Source organism: Rhinatrema bivittatum, chromosome 7 (genome assembly GCF_901001135.1).
Source record: "Rhinatrema bivittatum chromosome 7, aRhiBiv1.1, whole genome shotgun sequence".
Taxonomy (NCBI): Eukaryota; Metazoa; Chordata; class Amphibia; order Gymnophiona; family Rhinatrematidae; genus Rhinatrema; species Rhinatrema bivittatum.
The window spans coordinates 248,768,743-248,788,946 of NC_042621.1; the positions used below are offsets into that span (position 1 = coordinate 248,768,743).

The window sequence follows — 20,204 nt, forward strand, 5'->3', positions numbered from 1 at the left end:
AAGTCAGAGCAATAGCAGCTTCTGTTGCCCACCTGCATGAGGTTCCAATCCTAAACATTTGCAAGGCGGCCACTTGGTCCTCACTGCATACTTTCACCACTCACTACTGTTTAGACAAACTGGCTTCTTCAGACGCCTCCATGGGTAAACAGATTTTACAAGCGGGCACTTCAAGAACCACAAGATACTGTCCGCACTCTACCTTAGCAATTTGAGCACCCATATCAAGAACACCAAAACAGCTCAAAATTGCTAGCTGGGGACTCCCAGACAGCATGGCTAATTCAGCTGCTTATCTATGTGAAAAGAGCACGTTTGCTTACCGTAAACGGTGTTTTCCATAGATAGCAGATGAATTAGCCATGCTGACCCTCCCACCTCCCCGGACAGTCTTGCACTATACACTTGCTTAATTACGAACTGAAGAGACTCTACACAGGGGAGGGTGAGGTGCCAAGCAGGCACACACTGTAGCAAGACTTAGAACTTTGCTTTGAGAGCTCCGCCACCTACAGGACGGGAGGATGTCCCAGACGGCATGGCTAATTCATCTGCTATCTATGGAAAACATTGTTTACGGTAAGCAAACTTGCTCTTATACTTGGAAAACAGGATCTTTATGATTTCCTATATACATGTAAAGATTGGCCCTCCAGATCGAGCCAGATAGGTGCATGATCAGATATTATCTCAAGGCCCAATTGTTGCAGCAGAAACCCTGGAGAAAGTGCCCCCATCAACCAAGAGATAGTCTAGTCTAGATTGTGTGCCATGAGCTCTGGATACATATGTAAATTTGTTATCCAGAGGATGTAGCACCCTCCATGTATCCACCAAATCTCTTTACCCAAAGCTTGCAATGTGGTCACCGTAGGGTTTCACTTGTCCAAATAATTGTTCAGCACACAATTAAAATCCCCACCAGCTACCATTGGTGTGTTTGAAAGTGGTGACAGGATTTTTGCAAGGTGCACAAAAAATGCATGGTCATAATTGTTGGGTGCATATACATTACATATTATAACCGGCTTCCCAAATAAGACACCTTCCACAATCACATACCAGCCTTCACCATTGGAGGTTACCTTAGTCTCCTGAAAAGGGATAGTTTTTCCAAATAGGACCATTACTCTTGCTTTTTTGGAGCCCAGCTGGGAGGAATACATCTAGGTGGGTCTCCTGCAACAATGCTATGTGTGTCCCCTATCTTTGTAAAGCTTTTAATATCTTGTAGCATTTAACCACTGATCCTATACCACTCACATTTCACGTGTTGCATCTAGTGTGGGTAGCCATTTATTTGGCCTCATCCATCATAGGTATAAGAATGAGAATATCTCCCTGCATACCTACATTCTGTTCAAGGCCTCCCAACCTAAGCCCTGACCAGCTTCCCACCTCCCCTCCAAAGCAGCAGCATGTCCAGTTGCATCATGCTGTTTTTGTGGGACACCATAAATCTCATGCTCTAATTTACCCCACTCTACCCCATATTTATTTATTTATTTATTTAACAGTTTTTTATACCGACCTTCATAGTAAATAACCATTTATTTACTTCCCCCTCCTTCCATTCCTTGTCCCTTCCCTTGCCATCCCCCTCCCCTCCCAAGCCCCCAAGGAACACCAAAGCCTCAAACATTTGCTCAACCATGAGCTAAGGATACCTGTATGTTATTATGTGCTAGGGCCCCAATCCCCAACAAGCAGAGAAAAAATATATCCAACAACTTGCTTAATACACATCATGCCCCTAGCTTCCAGTCTTTGCTGTCCATTTCGTGTTGCGCAACTGATGAAACAGTCCTGCTTCAGAAAATATAGTTTCAATGTCATAAGATCAGCAGAATACTGTCCAATATCCATTATGATAGTTTCTTTACAAAGAAAAGGGAAATTTCCTTCCTATACTTAGTTTAGGCATTTCTAATCTGTATGCTCTTCTGTTTCTTTCAGCTTGGTGTGAAAGAAAGCTTGCGCTTCTGCAGCCATGTTGTAGAAATGAACTGCATTGTTGAATACCACTCTTAACCATATCTGGGAACTTTTGAGTTTTGTTCATCCTGAGATTTCTCAAGATTAGTGGGGGGGGGGGGGGGAGAGGGAGATAATGTGGAGGGAGTGGTGGGAGAGCGGGGAGGGAGGAGAGCAGGTATTGGTTATTCACATAACTGGGAACTTTTGATTTCCTGTCACCCTGAGATTGTCGGGGGGGGGGGGGGAGAGGGTAGCAGCATGCACCCAAAGTTTGTCACAATAGCACACTCACATGTTCACTCCCACATATACATGCACTTTCTCTCATACGCACACACTTCTCTCCCTCTATCACACACGTGCATACTCACTCCTCTTCCTTTTCCACACACATATGCATACTAACTTCTATCCTTCTTCCACACACATACATGTGCTCACACACACATGCACTCACTCCTGTCCCTTTTTCACCCATACACACTTCTCTCCCTCTATCATAGGCATAACATGCACTGTCACACACACATGCACATTCATTTCTCTCCTTCTTCCACACACAGTCCTCACCCCAAACCTACCAATGACAGCAACCTCCTCTTCCAGGGTGGACAGATCTCCAAGCAACTATCCTTGCATGGGCCCAATATAGCTCCTCCTCCTTCCTACACGCCTCCTCCTTGCAGCTGCACGGGCAATGGATCTCTTCCTTTTTCAGGGGTGGGGGAAGATGCTCCTTGTTCTTCTGCATGTGCGCACTCGCAGCTCGTCTTCATTCTGGCATGGAGCCCATGCTTTTCCTCTTCGCGCATAAGAACATACGAACATACCATACTGGGTCAGACCAAGGGTCCATCAAGCCCAGCATCCTGTTTCCAACAGTGGCCAATCCAGGCCATAAGAACCTGGCAAGTACCCAAAAACTAAGTCTATTCCATGTTATTGTTGCTAGTAATAGCAGTGGCTATTTTCTAAGTTAACTTAATTAATAGCAGGTAATGGACTTCTCCAAGAACTTATCCAATCCTTTTTTAAACACAGCTACACTAACTGCACTAACCACATCCCCTGGCAACAAATTCCAGAATTTAATTGTGCGTTGAGTGAAAACGAACTTTCTCTGATTAGTTTTAAATGTGCCACATGCTAACTGTTGCGGTTTGAGACTGGTGGTGGACCCTTGGGCCGGCCTGGTGGAGCGGCGGCTCCGACGACGGTACGGAGGCCGGGAGGAGGAACACAGCTGGTGCGGACGAGGTGGAGCTTTCACCCTGGAGACCCGAGACTCCCCCAGGAGGAGCCCGTAGGGATCCGGGCCGCTGGTACTTAGGAGCGTGGCAGCGGAGAGACGTAAGGACGGACCAATAGTCGAGGCAGGCTGCAGGCAAGGAGAGTCAAAGTAAGCCGAGGTCAGGAGCCGAAGAGTCAAGCCGAAGGAGCAGGAACAGAAGGAACTGGAACGGATCAGGACCAGCAGGAACAGGAGCAAGTCAGGATCAGCAACTAGCACTCTACGAAGGAGCGACCTCGTTGCAAGGCAAGGCAGAGGAGGCAGACGCCGGCTTAAGTATCCTGCCGGCGTCTGACGTCAGTCCGAGGGTGGTTCAGCACTTCCGGGTGCTGGACCTTCAAAACCCCGGCCTTCGCGCGCGCGTTCCCCAGCGGGGGAGGAACCAGAATCGGGCCTCAGCAGCATCTCCCTCATGGAGACGCTGCGGCCAGGCAGGCCTCGGCGTTCGCGGCTCCCGGTGTGGCGAAGGGGGCAGGAGACAAGGTAAGGACCTGGTCGCTAGCTTAGCGACCGGGACCGCAACACTAACTTCATGGAATGTCCCATAGTCTTTCTATTATCCGAAAGAGTAAATAAGCATATAGCTCGACGGGTCTCTTCCTTTCAGTGCGGGCCCATACTCCTTCTGGTTGTGCAGCCCCGATAGATCTCCCTTCAGCCACACGCACGGTGACTTCTTTTACCAGGGTCTGCTTCTGCAGCAGGACCTGGAGAATTCTGCTGTTGGCCCAGAGACCCGGCAATTCCTTTAATAATATTTTCTGCCCTTCATATTCTATGGCCCAAAGCTGTCTGTATAACAGCAAGATCTCCTCCTTTTGCCAAAAATTAAAAATCTTGGTGATAACTGGCCTAGGTCTTCTCTGCTCATTGTATCGTATCCCCAGATGGTGAGCACACTCAATTTGGAAGACCTCAAGCATCTCTGGGGAGTTCAGAGCTTGCAGCAGCCACCGCTCCAGAATGCCTCTCAGGTCTTGCTCTGGGATCACTACTGGGAATCCAATAAAGCAAAGATTGCTCCTACGGGAGCGATTTTCCAAATCCTCCAGTATGGATTCATGTTGTGCCACATCTATTCGGGCCACTTCCAGATCGCGGTCAAGGGCCTGCACTCGCTCTTCTACTCCCTCAATTTATGTCTCAGCCTCAGTAATCCGCTGCGTGTAATTGGTAAGCAGGGACTGAATCTTGTCAAAGCGTAAGTGCAGCTTACCTAATTTTACATCCATTGCCGACAGTATTATTTCTGCTAGATCCCCTGGCTCCCCTGTGGCCTTCTGCGGCAATGGAGGATTACTCGCAGTATCAGCCATCTTGCTTGCTGCCGTTGATTTCTGCTTATCCTTGTGGATCATTTTTATCACCATCAGCCAAGGTAAGTTCTCAGAAAAGTTACCGTTTCTCCAACAGTCAGTTTGTGCGCAATAGACTTCAATATTAATGTTCACCATAATGGAGAGGTCGATGGGGGCAGATATTGGGAGTGTTGCCCTGGAGTAGCACAGAACCATGTCTGCATGCTCTCACCACATCATGTGACCTCCCTCAGTGTTTATTCGTAGCAACTAAACAGGAACTGGGTTAACTGATTGTGGAAAACAAAAGATAATTAAATATTCTCATTCTTGCTAGCTCAAAGGAATTAAATGCAGATGCTTGCTCGTTTATGGAGAGGATAATTTTCACACTTTCTTTCACTCACCTCTCACACTATTACCACAGTGCAATGAGTAAAGGTTTATATACAGCCAGTGGCTGTATATTTATATACATATTCTGAGAAGGTGTCACCAAGTATTTTCATACTGGGCATGTTATAAGTAAGAAAACACTATTATCTGTACTTCTGTGTACTCTGCCTTTATTCCCAACGTGGTGCAGAGTGATGACTATTTCCACCTAAGATAAATAACAAAATGGTTCCTCTCACTTGAGAAGCATCTCTGCTGTTTGTCACCCCTTTCTTTTCTTTTAGCTTTCTCAGTGGGTTCTGTTATCGGCTTTGCTATATACAAGCTTACAGTTTCATCTATCCAGTCTGTCTCTCACTGCAGCACACCACTACAGTAAACTAGACCTTCTCCTGAATCAGACTCTGGTTCTCCTAGATCAGTTCAACTGGAGAGAATATACCGAATTTTTCGTTCCATAAGATGCACCTGACCATAAGACATATCTAGGATTCAGAGGGGGGGAATTAAAAAAAAAAATGGTGTGCTAAACCAGCTCTGTTCCCAGGCGTCTGTGCATCTTATGGAGCAAATTAGAGGAGTGCATACATTTGGTTTTTGTCCCCATTTCATTTTCAGGTCTGGGGAGGGACATTTCGGTCCACTCCACAGATCAGAAAACTTTTATTGTTCTCTTTCTGTGGGAAAAAACAAAAAAAAAACCCATCCCTGTTACGAGCACGAGGAGCGCGGTCGCCTCTAGAATAGGGAGTGAGCCCTTGGGCCACGGCAAGACTTAGGGAGGAGCCCCAAGCCACACCGTGGGAGGAGAGCCGGGCAGGTACTGAAGCAGGGATAAGGAACAGAGTCTAACCCTCAGCCGGACCTGCACGCCCATGGCAACCAACAACGCAATGTTGATTGATGAACGGTCCTCCGACTCTTCCAAGCCCTTTTGGACCTGCCGCTGGGTAACGGCATAGGGCGGCAGGCCGGACAGAGGACGAGGGCAGACAGAGTCCTTAGAACAGTGAAGACATCATAGACGAGGGCTGAAGCAAGACATCACAGACGAGGGCTGAAGCAAGACATCATAGACAGGGGCTGGGAAGGAAGACATTGGCACTGTCTCTCAGGGCGCCCTACACAGCCAGCACGGCTGGACTGGTCACGGACTACCCTGTCCTACAGCCGCAGGAGCGGGACGAGCACAGGGAAGAGGAAGCGGTGGGTTACTGCACTCCTGGCAGTCTAGGGCAGGTTGCTGCACTCCTGGCAGCCTAAAGCAGGTAGGAACATCAGGAACTGGATTAGGAACAAACATCAGGAACATCCGGAACAAACATCAAGGCAACAGGCAGAGACAGGACAGGGAGCCGTCAAGACAAGCGAGACCACGGAGGACCTGGACTGGTTTGAAGACACAGACAACTGTGAACCCCAATCCGAAGGCCAACAGGAACTGAAGAGAAAGTCCTTTTATACTGCTGTATGCGGGCAACTCCCTGGAAGGAGTTCACCTGGACCGCCCCTCGCTGGCCCTATAACTGAGGTGGAGAGCTGCGGGCCGGCCCCGAGGGAGAAGGGCGTGGCCGAACCAGGAAGTCCAAACACAGCCAAGCAGGCCACAGGCAGGCCTCAGGAACAGCTAGGCCTCCCAGGCCCTGGAGCAAATCCTGGATGGTACACAGGCGAGGCCCTGGCTTCGAAGCGGCCTCCAGTGGAAAGGTGAGATACTTCCTGTAGCGCAGCAACAGGGGGGATCGTAACATCCCAACCCTTTAAATTTAATTAACTACAACCCCCCACCCTCCTGACCCTCCCAAGACCTGCAAAAAGTCCCTGGTGGTCCAGTGGGGGTCCGGGAGCGATCTCCTGCAATTGGGCTGTCGGCTGCCAGTAATCAAAATGGCGCCGACGGCCCTTTGCCCTTACTATGTCACAGGGGCCATTGGTAGGCCCCTGTCACATGGTAGGAGCAAGTGCTCCAAAATCGGAGTGGCCTCGGAGGGAACTTTCCTTCCCCCCCACCCCTCCTTTCCCCTACCTAACCCGTCCCCCAGCCCTACCTAACCCCCCCCCCGATCTTTGTTTTTAAAGTTGCGCCTGCCTCCGGCCAAGCGTAGGTTGCGCATGCAGGCCAAGTGCCAGCGCGCGATCCCCTGGCACAACCGCTGTGCTGGAGGCCTCGGTCACGCCCCACCCACTCCCCGCCCCTTTTTTCAAGCCCCGGGACATACGCGCGTCCCGGGCCTTGTGCACGTCGCCGGGCCTATGCAAAATAGGCCCGGCGACGTGCCTATTTTGCATAGGCCCGGCGACGTGCGCAAGGCCTATGCAAAATAGATACAGACACATTCCTCAGGATTCCAGTGACAAAATGGAGTTTGATTTTCTTATTTTTCACTGAGAAAATTTGTTTGGGAATCCAAATTTTCTCTTCCAAATAATTTAGAAAGGATTTTAAAGTAATTTACAACATTTTCCAGTGTTAGTCCCTCTTTACTGTAAAAACTACTTCCTATAACATCATAATATAGTTAAAAATTCCCACAGACTTTCATTAAAATAAAATATGTAGGCTGCCACTGAACACTTTTTCCTTATGGGTCTGAACGGAGAGAGGCCCGCGAAATTTCTTTAATTACCTTGGTGAGCCCAGCTGCTGCGAGGTCTGTGCAACGCAGACATTTCCTGGTTCCTGCATCCGGGTACCGGTGACGTCAGGAGGAGGAGCCGGGTAGGCTTTAAAACCTTGCCTACGCCAGCAACAGACGCCGCCATTGAACACTTTTTCTTTATGGGTCTGAACGGAGAAAGGCCCGCGAAATTTCTTTAATTACCTTGGTGAGCCCAGCTGCTGCAAGGTCTGTGCAACGCAGACATTTCCTGGTTCCTGCATCTGGGTACCAGTGACGTCAGGAGGAGGAGCCGGGTAGGCTTTAAAACCTTGCCTACGACGGCTAAGTCGCGCGCGACTTTGCCCGGCTTAGAATGGATTTGAATGGAGGCTAACGATTTCTGCGGCCATAGAGATCAAGTTCAGATAACTAGTGATTTATATCTTTATACCTGTCTATATATGATTGGACTAACTGTGGTTTGTAAATATTCGCAACAGAACAATATTTAATCGCTATACCTCACACCAAGAGGAAAGCAAAGTTGAGAGAACTATCAACATCTACTCCGAATAAAATGTTACAACCTAGTATTGTTGAGTGTTTTCAAACTGCTTCCACACTGACTCCGGAGGGGGCCACTAATAGATCAGTTCAGGAGCAGGAACAGAACTATTTGGCTAACGAGACTCGTTAACCCCCGGGGCCCCAGAGATACCAGCTCCTCCTTCTGCGAAATCGGCATTTACCAAAAGATTCTTTTGACACTCAAGGAGATGATATAAATATGACTAAAACTTCTGATATAGAAGTGCAAAGTCAAGAAGATATGAAAGTACAGTCTCCATTAGCGGCTGGAAGGACTGCTGGACTCTTTAAACAAACTAGAGTGGAAACACAGCTATTTGGTATTGGGGATATTTCTGTTATTATTCCTCAAAAATTTACCATTGAAGAATTAGGTTTGATGATGGTGAATATACAAAGATCTATTAACAATCTTACGCTAACTGTTCAAGATGCTTTGAAAAAGAGTATATATACACAGGAAAAAATTGAAAATTTGGAGAAAAAAGTAAATGTAATTGATCAGAAAGTGGGGGACATCCATGGAGTTCAAATAAATTTGATAAAATCAGTTGAAGACTATGAAAGAAAAATTGAAATAATGGAAAATCAAAATAGGAAATTAAATCTCAGAATATTGAATTTCCCAAAAACTCATCTTGTAACACCAATTGATTTATTCAACAGTTATTTAAAAATATTTTAAAATATTCTGAAAATTCTTTGCCTAATATCTTTCAGATATATTATCTTCAGCAAAGGCAAGAAAGGGAAAAATTGGAGGAAAAAGATAACCTGAACTTAACAGATTCCTTTGAGAAATCGTATGAATCTAAAATTGAAACTAGGGCTAAGCTGCTAGCTCAATTTTTAACTAGTGCTGAAAGAGATACAATTTTGAAAAGGCATTTCAAATATAAAAAAAAGTGAATTCTATGGATGCCCCATAAGAATATTTCCTGATGTAGTGCATACTACACAGATGAGAAGGAAAAAGTTTATCGATATGAGAAAAGAAGTTTTGGAAAGAGGTGCTCAATTTAATTTAAAATATCCTTGTAGATGTTTTATTAAACACAGAGAAGTCAGATATGTCTTCAGTTTTCCAGATCAGCTTCAAACTTATTTAGACACTCATTCTTAACCACTCGTGATTACGTTTAAAGAGGGGAATTTTTAATTTAAAGTGTGGAAATAATAATTGTTTAAAGTGAATATTACCTTTAAATATTCCCTGTGTTGTGCTCAAATGACTGCTAAATCTTACTTGTTCTCTATTTTCCTAATAATTTCCTAGTATTGGGATAATAGTATCTTGAATACTTTGTTAATATAAGGAAGTAATTCATATGTGGTTTATATGAATATGATTGAGAAGATTATCCTGCAATTAAAAAATATATATTTATATGTAGAGGACCCCCCAATTCCTAATTTAGAGTTTTCTGGCATTTTAATCCCAGACTTTTCACCCTTTTATTCTGTTTTGGGTCCCCTTTCTCCATTTCTGCTCATTTCCAGAGCAGAGCCTCTGAAACCTCACAAACCCCCTAAAAAAACACAGAATGTATTTTGTTAGGCATCTCTGACCTGGCCAATATGGATCTTCAGGTCCACCTTAGGCACTTTGGGGAAGCTGTGGGTACCTGTTCTAAATGGGTTATTTTGACCCGTTCTGAGACCCCAGACCACCTTTGGCTGCCAGAAGAAAGAAAAAGCCCCTCTAACTTGTCCCCAATGCTTATTTAGTTATAATTTTAACTTTAAAAAGAGCTCTGAGACCCACCCCCCCAAAAAAAATCAATTTTGGCAAAATTCAATCAATCAAGGCTATAAATCCAAAGTGGGAGCGGCGGTCCGGAACCCCCGCTGAACGACCTCCTGCAGTCGATCTCCTGCCGGCGCCATTTTCCGTACGGAAAACGATTCGCGGCAGGAGATCGCTCCCGGACCCCCGCTGGACCCCCAGGGACTTTTGGCCAGCTTGGGGGGGCCTCCTGACCCCCACAAGACTTGCCAAAAGTCCAGCGGGGGTCCGGAACGACCTCCTGCAGTCGAATCGTGTTGGTCTATGGCCGCCGCCATTTTGCGGCCGCCATTTTGCAAAATGGCGCCGGCTGAAGACAACACAATTCAATTGCAGGAGCCCGTTCCGGACCGCCGCTGGACCCCCAGGTAATTTAAGGCATTTGGGGGGGGGGGGGTTCGGGAGGGTGGGGGATTTAATTTAAAGGGTCGGGGGTGGGTTTTAGGGGGTTTTAGTGTGCCGGTTTTCCTGCCATTGGTTTAGGGCAAGTAAGTACTTCCCTCCCAAAGTTGATGAAGTATTAAGGCATTTGGGGTGGGGGATTTAATTTAAAGGGTCGGGGGTGGGTTTTAGGGGGTTTTAGTGTGCCGGCTCACGATTTTAACGATTTTCACGATATTTTAAACACCCAAACGGCAACAATACGATTCCCTCCCCCTCCCAGCTGAAATCGATCGTTAAGACGATCGAGGACACGATTCACATCTCTAGTAAGAAACTCTTGTAGCTACTTCTTTTTATTTTCTATCTCTCAGTCTCTCTCATTTATTACAGAACCATACAAAACAAAATAAATACTGATTTCTTACTGCACTGGCCACAGCAGTCTCAGTGTCAGCATTTTCTCCAGTATTTTCAGTAAGTATTCCAGGGACCATGACAGCCTCACTGAATATGCAGAATTTATTGCATTCAGACAGAACCATAACAACTCTCTTTAACAGATTTCTAGCAGCTTTTTCTCCTTGCAGGAACTCAGGATACAAGCATGTGAGGCATAACAACACTCCCAATCATCAGATTCTCAACAGCACAGGGAGGGGATCAGGAGCTCTCACAGCTGCCTGCACACATCTTCCTCATGCAGTAACATACCCACCCCTACTGTTCTAATCAGCTTGAATTACTGTGTAACTACTGCATATAATGGAGTAGATTTTAATAGATGTGCGAGCGCGTCCATGTGCGTGCGCTACCCGGCATGCACACATGGACATGTTATAAAATCGGGGGTCAGCATGCGCAAGGGGGTGCACAATTCTGCACCTTGCGCGCGCTGAGCCACGCTGCCTTCCCCTGTTCCCTCCCCCCCACCCCACCTTCCCTTCCCTCCCCCGCTCCCCAACCCTAAGCTAAACACCTCAAAAAATGTATTCTACCCTGTTTCACCTGCCAAAGATTTCTTAGGAACTGGTGAAAATCCCTCAAAATAAGTGAGAAGAAAACCAGTAAAACTTTATAGTGAATCAGGTTTCCTAGAGGACCCAAAAAATACTGCAATATCTTTTTAATAATTTGTAAAGTGTGCACTTGTCTACATACTGCATACATATGGAAGGTTTTTACTATGCATCTACAGCTGTTTCACATACAATAACAACATTATTCAATAAACTAATTAAATTCTTTACAGGCATTAATAGTTCTTGAGTCAATAGAAGAATTACTATATGAACTTTCGGGGGTAAATTTCTAAGCCATTTCCTTGCATAAAATAGCCTTGGAGAACATATGAGTAATGTGACTGAGCTTTGCAAAAGTCTGTGCGTAAGTTTACATGCAGAATTTAGGCATTGCTAGAAGCAGGTATTGTTGTGAGGCCCGATCGCGATCGCATGCGTTCGGGCCTCCCTACCTCTCTCCCGCAAGCCGGACGGGGTCCCTCTCTCGGCGGAGCACGGGCCGTGGCGTGACGGCAGCCTGCCGTCAGAAGACAGCGTCGGGAGAGCCGCAGCTGGCTCCGCCCCTTAAAGGGGCCGGGCTGCGGAATCGAGGCCGGCCCCGGAAGAGGACGTCATCAGAGAGGGAGATTTAAACTCCATCAGTGAAGACTTGGATTGCCTTCACAACAGGTCCCGCGGTTTGCTGTGTTTTCGTGCTGTGCGTTCCTTCTGACTTCTGCTTGCCCTGACTTGCCTTGCCTGCTGCCTGCCTGGAACCCAGATTGGACTTTGCCTTGCCTGCTGCCTGCCTGGACCCCGGATTGGACTTTGACTCTGCCTTGCCTGCTGCCTGCCTGGAACCCGGATTGGACTTTGACTCTGCCTTGCCGGCTTCCTGCCTAGAATCCGGATTGGACTACACGCTGCCTGGGCTGCATTCTGTTCTGACCCCTGCCTGGAACCTGGACTGCTTATCTGGTAATCCTTGATCTATTCATGGATCTCGCTGCGGCCTAGCGAAGGATACTGAGGGGTTGGCTGTTCCGGGATTTCCACCTTCCGGAGACGAAGGACACCAAGGTTCCTCAGGTGGGTGTTCTCTTGCTCCGGGACAAGGGTCCACTTACGTAACAGGTATAACTTCCTGCATGTAACTTGTGTGTGTACTAGTGGACTTTACCTCAACATTTTCAAAACAATTTTATGTCCATAAAATTGCTTTGAAAATTATGTCCATAAAATTGCTTTGAAAATTAGTAGTAAAAGCTGCACATAATAATTATTCGCTGACCTTACCACTATGCACTGTGTGCTACAATTATGCTCCCTAAGTATACTTGGAACATACAAGGGGAAAAAAATTTATTTCTCCTGCCAAAGCGAGAGGTCAAATGCAGCATTTGCCTAGCTCAGCAGCCAATGTGGCCACCAGCATGCTGTCCTTAACAAGCTAATGTTACTATAAACCGTATAAACTATATCTTCCAGTTAATAAATAAAAGAGTAATAGGTGAACTGCACTCCAATATTTTTTTTTGGCTTTAGGAGATGTTAAATGTTCAATACATTCTATGTTCCCTTAACTGAAAAAATGACATGATAACAGAAGGTTTATAGGCAAAAATACCTGATTGAATGTGACTACAAAGTCCCTTATGCTGATGGCATCTGAAAGGCTATCACTCTTGATCTCTATGTTTATCTCTCCGTGCGTTACAGTGCCCTCTGATGGCCAATATTGACAACATTTGTCCTGAAAAAAATAACAGCAAATATTTAATTTGATTTGATCTTTCCTGCCACAATTCAGACTGCAACATAGGTGAAGTAGCGTACTTTCACTATCTTTGCTTTTAGTGTGAGATCAATTCAGTGCATTCCCTGTGCACCTTTCATAGGTTCTGAGCATAACAGAAAAAAATTAGTCCTCACTATCTATTCATGTTCCCCAGGATGCAACTCCTCTATCTACAATGCGGGGGGGGGGGGAGGTGTGCAATTTTTAAAAGGGACTCATAGTTGAAAAATATGTAGGCACTTTTAACGTGTACTTTGTATTCATTTTCAAAAAGAAACTACTCCATAGCTTCTTTTTGAAAATCTGCATAAATTATGTGATGGTAGATAAAGACGGTAAGGCCATCTAGTGTCGTGCCACAGACCCCAGCTGATCTCTGTCTTTCCCCTCACTTCTTTACAACTAAGGATTCTCTGTGTTTATCACATTCTTTATTAAATACTGTTACCATTTTTGCTCTCACAATCTCCACTGGGAAGCTATTCCACATATCTACCACCCTTTCCATAAAAAAATATTTCTGATGTTGTTCCTGAGTCTTTCCCCTTGGAGTCTCATACTGTGACCTCTTGTTCTAGAACATTCTTTCCTCTGTTAAAGACTGGCTTCTTATACAATATGTATACCTTTGGTATATTCAACATCTTTATCATATCTCCCCATCTCTCCTTTCTTCTTGAGTATAAATATTTAGTTCCTTAACTTTCATTTCATATGGCTTTTGATGAACCAGCAGGGGAGCAGACATGAAGGCATGCTTTAACTAATCAAAAGCCTGTTGTGCTTCTGGGGGCCAATAGAATTGAGCTGGTTTTTTAAGCAGACATCAAGGGTGCTACAATCTGCCATGTTGGAGATGGACCCTTGGGCTGAGGTGGGGTTGACGCAACCCATAGGCGAGGACCTACAGGTCCCCACCGTCAGCAGGTGGAGTGGGCTGAAGCTAGAGGCCACTGGAGCTTCACCTATACCAGCCCTCGTTCCCCTCGGGTTAAGTCTTTGGGTGCCAGGGCCGGCAGGACTTAGGTGGGCCTCGAGGTTAGCTAGAGATGAAAGGTGATTCAGCCTAGAGACAGCAGTCGGTAGATGGCGTAGTCCTATCCTGGACTGGGTTCGGTACTGGAACTCAGGTGCCAAAGGAACAATGAGGAACTGGAGGCGTTCAAGCAAAGGAAGGCCTAAGCCTTGAAAGTCCATGTCCAGAGGATAGGCGAGGAGCGGCGTCTCTGACAGGCTAGGATCAGAGCCGGCGGCGAGTGGAAGTTGTGGCAAACAACATAGAACTCTGGACACTGTAAAGTCTGAGGTGTAGTTGTTCAAAGCAAGGGTCAGGGCACAGAGAAGGCAGGCATGGTCAATCAAGGCAGTGGTCAGGGCACGGAGAAGGCAGGCATGGTCAAGCGTAGCAGAGGTTCAGGGCTGGAGAGAAGCTGAAGAGTAGTCAGGTGTAATGGAGGTCCGGGGCTGGAGAGAAGCTGAAGAGTAGTCAGGCGTAGCGGAGGTCCGGGGCTGGAGAGAAGCTGAAGAGTAGTCAGGCGTAGCGGAGGTCTGGGGCTGGAGAGAAGCTGAAGAGTAGTCAGGTGTAGCGGAAATCAAATCCAGAGAGTCAGTCCAACACATAGGCGAAACAGGAACTAGGAGAACAGGAACCGGGAACCATAGGAAAACAGGAACACAACGATGAGACGATTCTAGGATCAGCAACGAGTACGAGGAGTCCGAGGAGACCTGTTGCAAAGGCAACATTATGGAGTGAGGCCTGAGCTTCTATACGCTGAAGAGTCTGACGACAGCATCCGGGTCCGCGGCCAGGTTTCCACCGTGGGCCCTTTAAAAGAATCAATGATGCACGCGGGCACCTTGGAACATGTGCGGTGCTGATGGCAGCATCTCTCCGCGGGCCACACGGAGAGGCCAAACGAACAGGGTCATCTTGGCTAGCAACACTGGGTAGCGTGGCAGGGCTGGAGGCACCGGAGGGAACCCGAGGACGGAGCTGGCGGCCCACTGCCGCCAGCGAAGAGGAGCCAGGAGCTGGAGTCCATCTGAAAAGGTGAGAGGGCTGTGCCACGAGGCTGCCGCAAGTGGCACGCATAACACAATCTTAATGAAATTCTGGATAAATCTATGGTAGAAATTAACAAATCCAATAAAATCCTGAATGTCTTTGATACTCCCTGTGTCCTTTCAATGGCTTACTCTTCCACCTTCTGGGGATCTATCTCCATTCCCCAGAAAAATAGTATATAGCCTAGAAATTCTATAGATTCCTGGTCAAACAAACATTTCTTAGCTTTAGCATAGAGACCATATTCTCAGAGGAGCTGAAACACCAGAGTCATTTGCCATTTATGGAGCTTGTGGTTGTCTGAATAAATCAGGATATCATTAAGACATGCTATCATGAATAGATCTAAAAAATATCTGAAGATGTCATTAACCAGCATTTAGAAGGTAATGGGGGAACTTGTATGTAAAATGCCCATATCTGGTTCGAAAACAGTAGGATTAAATGGCCTGTTTTCACAATGGAAAAAGGTAAACAGTGGAGTGCCTCAGGGATCTGTACCCATGCTTTATAATATATTTATAAATGATCTGGAAAGGGGTTCGATGAGTGAGGTGATCAAATTTGCAGATGACACAAAATTATTCAGAGTAGTTAAATCACAAGTGGATTGTGATAAAATGTAGGAGAATCTTGTGAGACTGGAAGATTGGGCATCTAAATGGCAGAAGAAATTTAATGTGGACAAGAAAAGACATGGTTTAATGGAACAAAGTCAGCATGGCTTTACCCAGGGCAAGTCTTGCCTCACAAATCTGCTTCACTTTTTTGAAGGAGTTAATAAACACGTGGATAAAGGTGAACCGGTAGATGTAGTATACTTGGATTTTCAGAAGGCGTTTGACAAAGTTCCTCATGAGAGGCTTCTAGGAAAAGTAAAAAGTCATGGGATAGGTGGTGATGTCCTTTCGTGGATTGCAAACTGGCTAAAAGACAGGAAACAGAGAGTAGGATTAAATGGACAATTTTCTCAGTGGAAGGGAGTGGGCAGTGGAGTGCCTCAGGGATCTGTATTGGTACCCTTACTTTTCAATATATTTATAAATGATCTGGAAAGAAATACGACGAGTGAGATAATCAAATTTGCAGATGACACAAAATTGTTCAGAGTAGTTAAATCACAAGCAGATTGTGATAAACTGCAGGAAGACCTTGTGAGACTGGAAAATTGGGCATCCAAATGGCAGATGAAATTTAATGTGGATAAGTGAGAGGTGATGCATATAGGGAAAAATAACCCATGCTATAATTACACAATGTTGGGTTCCATATTAGGTGCTATAACCCAAGAAAGAGATCTAGGCGCCACAGTGGATAACACATTGAAATCGTCAGTTCAGTGTGCTGCGGCAGTCAAAAAAGCAAACAGAATGTTGGGAATTATTAGAAAGGAAATGGTGAATAAAATGGAAAATGTCATAATGCCTCTGTATCACTCCATGGTGAGACCGCACCTTGAATACTGTGTACAATTCTGGTCGCCGCATCTCAAAAAAGATATAATTGCAATGGAGAAGGTACAGAGAAGGGCTACCAAAATGATAAGGGGAATGGAACAGCTCCCCTATGAGGAAAGACTAAAGAGGTTAGGACTTTTCAGCTTGGAGAAGAGACGGCTGAGGGGGGATATGATAGAGATGTTTAAAATTATGTGAGGTCTAGAACGGGTAGATGTGAATTGGTTATTTACTCTTTCGGATAGTAGAAAGACTAGGGGGCACTCCATGAAGTTAGCATGGGGCACATTTAAAACTAATCGGAGAAAGTTCTTTTTTACTCAACGCACAATTAAACTCTGGAATTTGTTGCCAGAGGATGTGGTTAGTGCAGTTAGTATCGCGGTGTTTAAAAAAGGATTGGATAAGTTCTTGGAGGAGAAGTCCATTACCTGCTATTAAGTTCACTTAGAGAATAGCCACTGTCATTAGCAATGGTAACATGGAATAGACTTAGTTTTTGGGTACTTGCCAGGTTCTTATGGCCTGGATTGGCCACTGTTGGAAACAGGATGCTGGGCTTGATGGACCCTTGGTCTGACCCAGTATGGCATTTTCTTATGTTCTTATGTTCTTATGACAAGTGCAAGATGATGCATAAAGGAAAAATATCCCATGCTGTAGTTACTCGATGTTAGGTTACCACCCAGGAAAAAGATCTGGGCATCATAGTTGATATTACATTGAAATCATTGGCTCAGTGTGCTGTGGTGGTCAAAAAAGAAAACAGAATTTTAGAAATTATTAGGAAGGAAATGGCAAATAAAATAAAGGCTAGCATAATGCCTCTGTATCGTTCCATGATAAGACCATACTTGAATACGGTGTACAATTCTGATTGCTGCATCTCAAAACAGATATAGTTGCACTGGAGAAAGTACAGAGAAGGGCAACCAAAATGATAAAGGGCATGGAACAGCTTCCCTATGAGGAAAAACTGAAGAGGTTAGGGCTGTTAAGCTTGGAGAAGAGGCAACTGAGTGGGGATATGATAGAGGTCTACAAAATCATGAAAGGACTTGAATGGGTAAATGTGAATTGGTTATTTATTCTTTCGAATAATACAAGGATTAAGGGGCAAACCATGAAGTTACGGAGTAGCACATTTAAAACAAATTGGAGAAAATTATTTTTCACTCAGCACATGATTAAGTTCTTGAATTCATTGCCAGAGGATGTACTTAAAGCAGTTAGTGTAACTGGGTTTAAAAAAAGTTTGGATAAGTTCTTGGAGATGTCCATAAACTGCTATTAATCAATAGGGAAAAGCCACAGCATGTTGCCAGCATTAGTAGCATGGTATCTATTTAATGTTTGGGTACTTGCCAGGTGTTTGTGATTTGGATTAGCCACTGGTGGAAATAGGATATTGGGCTTGATGGACCCTTGGTCTGACACAGTATAGCATATCTTATGTTCTTATGCAATGTTATTTTCCATTCATCGCCTGTTCTAATACACATGAAATTGTAGGTCCCTTACAGATACAATTTGGAGAAGATACAGGCTTCCTGGACCCAATCTAATAGTTCTAGGATCAGGGGCAGTGGTAACAATTCTGAACAGTAATCCTGCTCAGGGCTCGATAGTCCATAGGATCCCATCTTTTTTCTTCACAAATAGGAAGGTGCCCTGCTTGAGAGGTGGAACACCTGAAAAAGCATTTATGTAGATTCTTCATGAAGGTGCTCTCACAGGGCTGCACGTTCTGGCTCTGACATGGTATAGAGTTTCCCGTAAAGAACTCTTGCATTGGCAACAGGTCAATAGCACAGTCATAGTCCTGGTGTGGGGGGTAAATGATCAGCATTCTTTTTTCAAAAATGTCCCAGTTTTCCCAATATTTTTGTGGTATTAGGGACTGAAGCTCTGGGCACAGCTCAGTTGTAGGACTAAAGCCTTCTCTGGGTCTTTTCTCAGGGCTTTGAAAACACTGCATAGCACAGAATTCTGAGGGAAATGTTATTTCCTCACTAGACCAGTCTATTTGAGGAGTATGTGTTGCGCTGGAGGTGGACCCTTGGTCTGATGCAGGATTGATACGGCCCTCCGGTCAGACCCGGAAAGCGCCTGCCACCAGGAGGCAGAGCACAGGAGGAGACAGAGACTAGCTGGAGCTTCACCAATAGAAATCCGGGGTTCCTTCAGGTTGAGCTCTTGGTTACCTGGGCCGCCTAGTCTTAGGTGGGCCTCGCAGGGTATCCTAGAGAGGAAGCACAGGGGTGTGCCCACCACGAACAAGGGTGCACGGTCAATGTTCAGAGCAGAAGGTCCAAAGGTCACAGGAGGCCAGAACAGAGAATCCGAGTGTATAGCGAGGATCAAGGCCAGAGTATCAGTCCAGAATGGTCAGCCGAAGCAGGGGTCAGTACCTGTAGTCAATCCGGAAGTAGTCAGGTCAGACAGAGGTCAAGTTCCAGGCAGCGATCAGGAGTAGTCAGAGAACAGGCAGTGGTCAGGTCCAGGTAGCAATCAGGAGTAGTCAGAGAACAAGCAATGGTCAGTACCGTGAGATCAGTCCGAAGGGTACTACCAGGGATGGAGAGACGCTGGAACAGGAGACGCTGGAACAGGAGACACTGGAATAGGAGACACTGGAAGGCAAACTAGAGACCCCGGAGTGTACAACCCGATTGCCAAGACGAGGAAGTGATGTCTGACCACTTCCTTAAGTATTTCCATCAATCAGGGCGCGCCGCAGAGCTGGGACCCGCCCTTGGCCCTTTAAGAGGCCGGGTGGTCTGCACACTCGCACCTAGGGGCAGGGCCGATGCCATGGAGGATGCCGAGCCCCGCCGTGAGGCCTGGTAGGAGCTGGAAGACCCGACGTTCGCCACCACGGGATACCGCGGCCAAGCTAGCAGCAACAGCGGGGGAGGACAGCCCAGGACCCGTTGGAGCTGGGATGAGGTGAGCAGGCCGAGCGCGGATGGGGCACGCAACAGTACCCCCTCCCCCCAGGCCTCCCTCCTCCTTGGTCAGGGCTTGTCTGGGTGAGCCTGATGGAAGTCTCGCAATAGATTCTTATCGAGGATATTCTGTGAGGGTTCCCAAGAGTTCTCTTCGGCCCCAAATCCCTCCCAGGCAAGAAGATATTCCCAGCGGCCTCGATGCCGATGGACTTCGAGGACGTCTTACCTGGAGGGTACTGTCAGGTTCAGCGGAGACCTGCGATGGAGCTGGTGAATGTCTGGTGGGCCATGACAATACCAGGGGTTTCAAGAGGGACACATGAAATGTGTTGTGGATACACATAATGCGAGGAAGCTGAAGCTGATATGTTACTGCCCCTATGCGTCTGAGGACCGGGAATGGGCCTATGTATTTTGGGGCCAATCGTTGGGATGGAAGCCGTAGTTTGATATGTTTGGTGCTCAGCCAACCCTTCTGGCCAGGTCGGAACAAGGGTGCAGTGCGACGATGAGCGTCTGTAAATCTTTTGGCACTCTGCGCTGCATAGGTTAATCTTTCTTTGACTTGGTTCCATAAGCGACGTATTGTCTGTGCTGTGGACTGAGCCGCAG

General features: G+C 46.3%; 1 protein-coding gene across 4 annotated transcripts in view; it reads right to left on the minus strand.

The window, feature by feature from the left end:
* PTPRE (protein tyrosine phosphatase receptor type E) overlaps positions 1-20,204 on the minus strand; it is a 557,332-nt gene that overhangs the window by 48,972 nt on the left and 488,156 nt on the right. For 3 of the 4 annotated variants that reach the window (XM_029610013.1, XM_029610012.1, XM_029610015.1), the window contains one exon: positions 12,946-13,071. The exons of the other annotated variant lie outside the window; for it this stretch is intronic. In XM_029610013.1, the coding sequence (XP_029465873.1) occupies positions 12,946-13,071 (126 nt within the window). The remainder of the gene's footprint in view (positions 1-12,945; positions 13,072-20,204) is intronic. 4 annotated transcript variants of the gene reach the window in all.